Source organism: Corvus moneduloides, chromosome 19 (assembly GCF_009650955.1).
Source record: "Corvus moneduloides isolate bCorMon1 chromosome 19, bCorMon1.pri, whole genome shotgun sequence".
Lineage (NCBI taxonomy): Eukaryota > Metazoa > Chordata > Aves > Passeriformes > Corvidae > Corvus > Corvus moneduloides.
This window is the reverse complement of record NC_045494.1, coordinates 7,377,085-7,385,895: the sequence shown is the minus strand read 5'-3', so window position 1 is coordinate 7,385,895 and position 8,811 is coordinate 7,377,085. Positions and strand designations below refer to the sequence as shown.

Here is an 8,811-nt window from a genome sequence, read left to right as displayed (position 1 = left end):
TTGTCTTCCCAAGGAGTATTTGTCACGCTTTTATGGATGTACATGGAAAGGGAAGGACCCCACAGTCAGTGTTTAAATATTTGGACAAGGAAGCCCCTTCAGGACAGGCAGGAGGAACATGAGGGAATGGAAACCATGAGCTTTTACAGGGTGGTGGGAAGGGGCACATGCTTCTGCTGGGACACTGGCTATATGGGAAACCCTGTCCCTGGTGTTGGGACCAGTCTCTCCAGTATGGCTTTCCACCTCACACAGATGAGATCTAGAGGGCTTCAAGCTGGGAAGGTGCCCATGTTGTGGTTGGTGTTGGACTGGTGTGTTGACTTCAGTGTGATGAGATCTGGGAAAGGTCTGCCCCACAAAACCCCTTTGGAGTGCTGCACCAGCTGGTGCTGGGGTGGCCTCCCTTCTTGGTTGGCCCACTTGCCCCTGTGGTTTTTAGCACATGGCTTGGCCACACTGGGCCAGATTGACTCACTTCAGATGAGAACAGACTCATTCAACCATTAACAGCTTTACTGTGTAAGCAAGATAATATCTTCAATACACTGCTCTCCAAGAGAGCCCCGATAGCTCAGTCTGTTTTCACTTCTCATACTTTCCTTACGGCTGGCACTAGAGGAAGAAACACCCACCCAGTCATTACCACCTCCTTTCCCAGAAAAGTGTGCCAGTTCTTTCCTTCTCTGCCTCATGGGAGAAAGGTAGCACAATAGCTTCCCTTGTCCCGAGGGCAAGTCTGGCTGGCACAGCACACATCCTCCTCGACCTTCGCTCCATCCGAGCCCTTCAGGGAGAGTACTGGCCAAAGAGCAAAGCAGCTCCATGAAAAACAGCAGGTGAAAATTCCTGGCAGTTAAAACGGGGCAAAGATTTTCGAGCCATAAAGCTTGAAAGCTCCACAGGTGTCTGGCTTTGTTGGTCAGGGAAACGCAGGCGGAAAATCCATGAGATACCCTCAGTCACGGTGTGGATGGGCTGGTTTTGACAGAGCCTGGAAGAAAATACAGAGACCCTGTCCTGAGGTTTGTTCAATGACTCAGAAAGCAACGTGCTGCATCTGATGGTGTCAAAGGTGCTGCACACCTGACTGCTTTGATCGCCAGAGGTGAGCGAATGGCTGTGTGCTCTCTACAGGGTGTAGGTTGAAGTACTGGCTGTACTTAAATATGCTGACAAGTGTGGTGTGGGTGCATTAGGTGCACCTGTAAGTGTGTGTGGCTTAGGACATCCTGTGCAGCTGACACGATTTTGCTTTGGAGCTGAGTAAGGGTGAAATTCTGTTCTGGGCATATCGTGGGTGGCTGGTGGCGTGAAACCGTAAGCGTGGTATAACAAATTCCTTTGGATTGTTTGATGTTTTTAGTTCTTTAAATTAAATCCATCGACAGTAACCAGTCCCTCCATGTCTGACAAAGTGTTGAACAATGCCTGCGTGGTCCCTGCGGAGCCTGGCACAGGCTGTCGGTGTAATCCCCGCTTTGAGCTGATCTCTGCTGTCTTTTCTCTACTTTATAATGAGCAGAGTTATTTCCTAACCTCCAACTGTTAAAGCCGCATATACAACACGCAGACATTTAATTTTCCCTCTTTTAACTTTGTGTAAAGCATTTGTTATTTTTGAGGAAGCTGCATAAGCAACTCTGCTTCCCCTGAGCTGCTTTTCCACAGCTTCTTGCTCCACAGATCTCTGCACATTGTGATTTTTAGTCCTGTTTAAAACCCTCTGCCGGGGGTTCCCCAATGGCCATGCAGACTGTGAGGCACAAGAGCAACATGAAGAACTAGCACTGTGAAAATCTGCTCATTGGCATGAAAAGCCACAACGCTGGTGTCAGCAGCAGTAGTTTTGAGAATTCTTTGCAGTCCCTTGAAGCAGTGTGATTATTATGTGTCTGATTTTGCCTGAAATATTTAGGATTAGCATCAAAATGAGCCAGTTCTTGAAATGTTTTGGTTGCCAAACAATACAGTGCATTGGAGGCAGATGGGGCCAGACTGAAAGGCCAAGCAACAGGGCTGGGTGAGACTTCTGTCCCCAGGATCTCTCTGCTGTGTGCTTCTAGGACATCAGCACAGCCAGCAAAGTCTGCAGACTACTTATAAAAAAAATAAATATGGTATTGTGGTTCAAAGGTTCAAGTTTTGAATGAAGAAGCTCTATGTTGACAAGCTGCTTAGGAACCCTGGTCGGGACAAGAGGTGAGGAATTGTTGGGCAGTGTTGATAGAGGTTTTACTCTTCCAGGGTGAATATTCCCCCTGGAAATCCACTTGTTGTCCTTACTCTCTTTTCCATTCATCCTCTCTGGGGGCCCAGTGGTGGCAGAGTCCTCCTGTCCCGGATGAAAAGCAGCAGCACAGAACATCTCATAGGCTGGGAGCAGAGCAGGAGCAGAGCAGTGGAAGAGAGGCACCTGGACTTTTGGAGCTGGAAGTTTGTAGTCCACAGGCTTCTCTAAGACCTGCCTGCAGCTGCTGCTCCTCCATCAACTCACAGATCCAAAGGCTTTCTGCTGCCCTCCCTTCAGAGTGCCCTAGTGAACAGCTACAGTCACTGGCAGCGAGCGTGGGGAGAAGTCCTCCAGAAACTGAGTCTGCTGGGTGGATTCTGGCGCCAGCTTCAGGCACACACTGGCCTCTGTCATGCTGTTGTTGTTGGCAGAGCTGCTGTTGCGACAGGGCTCTTTGGCAGGGCGAATGGCCACCAGGAACTGGCGCTTGAAGGTCTCGCTGAGGGCGATGTAGAGGAAGGGGTTGAGGCAGCTGTTGGCGTAGCCCAAGCTAATGGCAAAGTTGTAGGCATAAAAGAAGGCCATGGATGGGGTGTCGATGCCCAGGTGAACCAGCTGGAGGATGTAGAAGGGAGCCCAGCAAATAAAGAAGGCAGAACAGATGGCGACTGCCATGCGGGTGACCTTCTTCGTACGCACCCGGAGACTCCTCTGGGGCAGTGGCACCACGGTGGTGGCCATGTGCTGGAGGATCTTAAAATAGACCACGCAGATGATGACCAAGGGCACAGCAAAGGCCAGCATGAACTGGTAGAGGGTGAACCAGTAGATGTCAGTCTCTGGGTTGGGCAGCAGGAGAGCACAGCGCACAGTCCCGTCCTCCAGGGGCATGAGGCCTGCGTACATCCACACGGGAATGATGGTCAGGAAGGACAGGAGCCACACCAGGCAGATGACGAGGGCCGCAACACACGGCGTCCGAACGTAGGTGGATTTGAGGGGGTGGACGGTGGCCAGGTAACGGTCCAGTGTCATCACTGTGAGGATGTTGGTGCTGGTGATCTGGCTGTTTGTGTCCAGGGCGGTGATGATGGTGCACAGGGGAGCTCCAAAGTACCACGAGCCGTTGCCTAAGAGCTGGTGGATGAGAAAGGGCATGCCCAAGAGGAAGAGGAGGTCCACGATGGAGAGGTTGAAGATGAAAATATCAGGCACGGTCTGTTTGCATCTCAGCTTCTTCTTCTTGACGATAGTGTAGATCACAATGAGGTTCCCCACGATGCCCAGGAAGCAGATGATGCTGAAGAGACTGGGCATGATCACGTTGGTGTGTGGTGCTGGCTTCTCTGCTACTGCCAAAACAAAGCAAGGCAGTGAGTGCAACCCAGAGATAACCTCTTTACAACTCTGTGTGCTTGTCCTGTACTGCAGGTGGACCCATCCCCATGAAAGACATAGCTTGGGATGATTTTTAATACCCTTTGTAGCACTTGGAGAGGCTGCACTGGGGATTTGGCACTTCCTTCTCTGCCTCAGTGTATGCAGTACGCCACCCAAACCTAGCCATGTGTAGGCATCTTTCCTCAGCTCTCCTGATGTGCTTCTGTCCTGCTCTGCAGCTCCCCAGCCCTTTCTTGAAGGACTAACCTCTGGCTGGCATGTCTCTGTATTCACCAGCACCTGACAGAGTTGAGAGTAACTTTTATTCCATGGAGTGAAGTGTTTTTAGCTGTTTTTGAGGGGAGTGGGTGAGGCAGCTGGTGCTTCACACAGTGGAGAAGTAAAACCTTTCTGTGGGTGCCAAAATCTGGATAAAGTCAATGCTCAAGCTGCTGTCAGAAAGCTTCAGTTCATCTGTTGGGTAGTTTATCTGTTGTATGGTATGAGACACAGAGTTCATTGACCATGCAGGCAGACAGCTCATGCTCATCTGTATCATGAGATCTAGGACTGTGCCCTGGCTGTCCCCCTGTTCTCTTGTCAAGGTCAGGCCAGAGAACGTTCTCCTTTCCGTCTTCCTTCCCTGCCTCTCTCCCTTTCTCTAGTTTCTTTCCTACAAAGAAATCCAAGTGTGTGGCCAGACAGGGATTGGGAGTGTGTTTCAGAGGAGCCCTTCAACAGGGATTGTCCTAGGAGAAAAACAGCTTAAAGCTGCTCTCTTTGAGTTCTGGATGTGGGTGGATTTCCAAGGCAAAATTCTTGCCTGATAACACTTAGCTTATCCATGCCAATGCTTGACTGTCCCTCTTTGGGGTGAGAGGCCCAAACATAACCAAATTCACATTGGCCTTGTCCCTCACCTGGCTGTAAAATCACATTTTGAAGCCACAAGCTCTTGGGCATGGGAGGTGGTGTTGAAGTGATGGTGACGCTCTCTGTTCTGCAGGGTTCCCGTGTGCTGGAGTCTAAAATAGCCCTTCTTAGCTGAGGCAAATCTCATTTCATCTCATTACTCCTCTCCTATGGGACCTGGCGGGGTTTTTTCTAGGAAAAGGTTTTGTGTGAGTTATTTATGTGGCTGTTACAAGGACTGTGTGTGACAGCCCTGCAGCCTAGGCTGCCTTTCACTGAATTGCAGATGATTCAATGTGCTGTTAATTGGAAATGCTTTCAGTCGCTGAGCAATTGGATCCCCTTAGCAGCAGAAGAGGGGAAGCCTCCTCCAACAGAACCTAGGGAAATCTTGAAAATGAGATTAAGTGAAATAACAGATACTTACAGGTGTGGTCTTTGCCAAAGCGGTGTCTGTGTGCTGAAGTGGTACTTGCTGACTTTGACCTCTCAAATTCTTGAGTACAAACTTCTCCACATTTACTTCGGTGTGACAGAGAAGTTTGATGGAGTTGGCAAGATAGCTGGGGCTACACTGCTGGCCTGTGGCTGGAAATGTGTGTGCTGTATTTCAGTGCTCTTAAAAGTGGGCCATGATGAGCTGCCACTGGCTCAGTCCTTCTGGCATTAGGAAGCAGCCAGCTTAGGCGTGAACAAGTCCAAAGCCAATGACAGAACACAGTAAAGCAGTTGCTGCACCACTTTATTGGGAAGCCTCTCTGCAGGTGTCAGAAAGCAGCCAGTGAGGCACAGGAGAACTGGCCGGGGTCTGAAGGTGGAAGTCAGGCTTAGCTGATGACATAGCCTTGTCCAGACCATGTGTGGGGGTTTAAGTGGTTCCTGTTCCTCCTGGTGACTCATTAATGCAAGGAAATGTCCCCTGTTATGATTTTTAGTAGAAAACCTACGGCCATCAGCACCCTGTTGAAACCTGACACTCTCAAGCATCCAACCTGTGCATCCCTTGAGCACCCAAACAGATCTCACACCTCCTCAATGCTGAAGGTGATGACTCTGGTCCTGCTGTTCTGCATGTAGCTGTATGAGTTCTGATCTCCTTTCTTTTAACCACAAACTTTATGAGTGTGGTGGGAAAGGACTGTTTGAGTGAAACACAAATGGCACATGGTTAGCTGGAAACTGGGACAAAATGTCTTTTTCCTGCCGTATAATCGATACAGTGCTCATGGTGACTCCGTAACATTTGGGATGAGCTTGGCTGGCCTCAAAGCAGGATGTGTGCATGGCCAGAGGCTTTGCGTGAGAGGTGGCCTGTGCAGTGCTGTGGCATCTGTCCTGCTGATGGTGTCTGTACAAGCAGGGCTTTCAAGAATTATCAGCTGTGCTAATTTGAAGCTGTAGTTCATGTGTGTTTTATAGGCTGGTGTCAGAAGAGCACAACTATCAAATGCTCAAAAGTTCTCTCTGTTCTAAAGTCTCTTTCATCTTGAGACATCATTGAATCTGAATTTTCAGTGCTGCTTTTGTGCATATCCAAGTGAATATATTTTGTATTGAAGCAGCTACTTCAGGCATTGATTTGTCCTTGCTGTGGCTGCCCTGATAGCTTTTCTTAAAGTCCCAAAGTGGCTGCACGATGTGAACTGAATGAGGGCTGGGCTAATTTTTTTTTCTCTAAGGTGGTTGTAGTTCTAAGCCATGCACTGATACGTAAGAGACTTCATCTTCACTGCATTTCAGAAGGAAGTACCTAAGGCACATTTTTGGTTTCTAAAGGACTCTGCTGGTGCAGAGTCAAAGACCACGTATAAACCACCCTCTGCTGAAGAGTTTCACTAACTTTCACCACTGACAACTGGCCTGCCTGACCCTAAACTATCGATTTGAAAGCAGGGCAGCGTGGAGAAAACGGGAGACTGGCGAGGATCTCTGCATCCCTCTCCAGCCCTATCTCATCTTCTCTTCGCTTCCCTCCCTGTCTAGCCGGGCTGGTTCCTCCCTTCCCAGCAGCCAGGACCTGCGGGCTGCTGGAGTTCTGCTGCCTGGCAGCCAACAGGTAGCGGCTGGCTCCGAGCCGCCGTGGCCAGCGGCGGGGCCGGGCTCTGTCCGAGCGCTGTGCGGTGCCCGAGAGGGTCCCGCACCCCGGGGGCCTCAGCCCGTCCCGCCCGGCGCTGTCCGCCCGCGGGTGCTGAAGGCGGCACGGCCAGGGTGGGGTGCGGGGGGTCCGCGCCTCAGCCCCCCATCATCCCCCTCCTCCATCGCCCCCAGCCCCGCTGAGCGCCCGGCCCGCGCAGCCCCGCTCACCTGAGCCGTTCCGAGCCTCCGGCGCCGAGAAGTTGCGGGAAGAGTTGCCGGGGGCCATGGCAGCGAGTGCCGGCAGCAGGGACGGAAAAAGTTGGGCAAGTTGCCTCGGCGGCTCCGCGGTGGGATGGGATGGGCTGGGCCCCCGCGCTTTCCCGGCGGGATGCGGGAGGAAGGAGCGCTCCCGCAGCCGGCGAGCAGCGGCTGAGCCCCGGCTGCGCTCGGTTCCGCTGCCGCCCCGCCGAGCCCGGAGCAAGTTCTGACATCAAGAGCAGCTGACTCGGGCAGACACGCCGGGGGCGAGCATCCCTCGCCGCCGCCGGTGGGAGGGGATGGAGCGGGGCCGACGGGGGGCTGGGCAGTGCCCCTTCACATCGCAGCCCGAGGGGATGGCTGGATCTGCGCCCTCCCGGTCACAGCCAGCCTGCGCTCGCCGGCGTCGGGAGGAGTATCAGATTTTTGCCTTTTAGGTAGCTCTGATCTGCCTTCGGTGTGTATTTTTCTCTCTTTACAGACACATGCACTTTTCATCCCCGAGTCACAGGCACAGCCCCGGTGGGACTGAGGAATGTAAAGGAAGCAAATTACCCACTGGAAACTGTTGCTTTGACACTCTGACCCCTCTAACTTCAATTCTAACCTGAGACACTTCACTTGCAATTAATTCTCTGCTGTTTTCTGCTGTTCTGCTTCTTGCCACAGCTCATTTGCTTCCTAGCTCCAGAAATTAGCTCTACTGCTAGCTCAGATTTTATTCATCTTCTATTTGCCTTAAAAATATTAAGCAAGGACTCCCTCGGGTTTTGAGAAGCTGTTTTACTCTTTTTCTTTGCCTTGCCAGAGCAGTAGCCTGTTCTTTTCTGTGGCTTTGAGCTGATGTGCTGATTTTGTTGTGGTCTTGGCCACTGTTTATACCTGAGATAGGTTCCTCCATTATGATTTGATAAATCACATGTTACCAAGGCAAACAGATCATTCTGTACCTCAGAGCACTTCCTGCACTGAAAAGACATGATATCATGTCAGAAGACTGTGGGAAATCTGGCAGCAACAGGCAGGGTTTTCTCTGTGGCAGAGCACAGTGTAGGGGACTTGATTTGCTTTGTAAAAACTGCATATGTCTGTCTGGAAATCTCCCTCGCTTCTGTCTCTTTCTCTCTGTAGTTGCAAAGGCTGGCATCAACTGTAGGAGGCATTTTTTGGAGCTTCATAAGTCTGTAGGAATCAATCTGTACCATTAAAAAGGAGGCCCAGCACACACAGAGCAGCGATCCCAGCATGGGCTGTCAGCCAGATTTGGCAGCAGCATTTTCAGTATGGGCCATTTTTGTGTAACCCAAAGGAGTTCATCATTATTAGGTTGTCCTCTAGTGGACCAGCAGCAGACAGAAACCTGGAGCACATTTTGCCCTGGCATCACAGCTCTTAGAAACCAGACACAGGCTGAGGCCAATCTGTCTGCTCTGCTGTAAGGTTTTTGCTGAGTCTCTGGAGTCGCCTCAGTCAGTGATTTGCCCAGGAGTTTTTTTTCGTGGCAGGTATCTGCGGTATCTAAGTTTTGAACATGTACAGCTTGTGAAAAAGTGGTGTTTCCCAGCTAATATTTTCTTTAAAAACTCTTTCCTTTACATCTTGGGTGAAAGTTAGTGTTCGCCTGTCTGGGGTTTCTGCTGCAAAGCAAGCAGTGGTTTGCGTGCGGGTGATGGAGTGTTGTGTACAGGGTGCTGTCCTCTGCAGAGACTGCCTTCAGGTAATTTAGCTTTATCCAGGCTTGAAGTATGGATTAGGAGTGTTTGCATGGGAAACTGGTAGGCAGATGCTATTCCAAACATTTTCCCTGCATAGCAAGCTCCTACTCACTTTCCCTGGAGAGGAAGGAGCTATCTTATAGCTTTCAAGGAAAGAATCTGACATTTAAATGTAGCAGTTGTTCCAAAGCACAACTTTATTTTTAATTTTCGATCTCAACCATTGCTGTTCACTTA

At 50.6% G+C, this 8,811-nt stretch overlaps 1 protein-coding gene across 2 annotated transcripts; it reads right to left on the bottom strand.

The window, feature by feature from the left end:
• Positions 1-498: 498 nt before the first annotated feature.
• On the bottom strand, positions 499-7,188 carry LOC116453690 (melanin-concentrating hormone receptor 1-like). 2 transcript variants are annotated; one of them, XM_032129392.1, is made up of 2 exons: positions 6,830-7,188; positions 499-3,585 (listed from the first exon to the last, which is right to left on the bottom strand). In XM_032129392.1, exons 1-2 carry the CDS (start codon positions 6,885-6,887, stop codon positions 2,537-2,539), a joined length of 1,107 nt encoding a protein of 368 aa, XP_031985283.1. In that variant the 5' UTR covers positions 6,888-7,188; the 3' UTR covers positions 499-2,536. The 2 variants fall into 2 exon arrangements, with proteins under 2 accessions (XP_031985283.1, XP_031985284.1); XM_032129393.1 differs by having other exon boundaries at positions 499-3,582.
• Between the last annotated feature and the right edge of the window lie 1,623 nt (positions 7,189-8,811).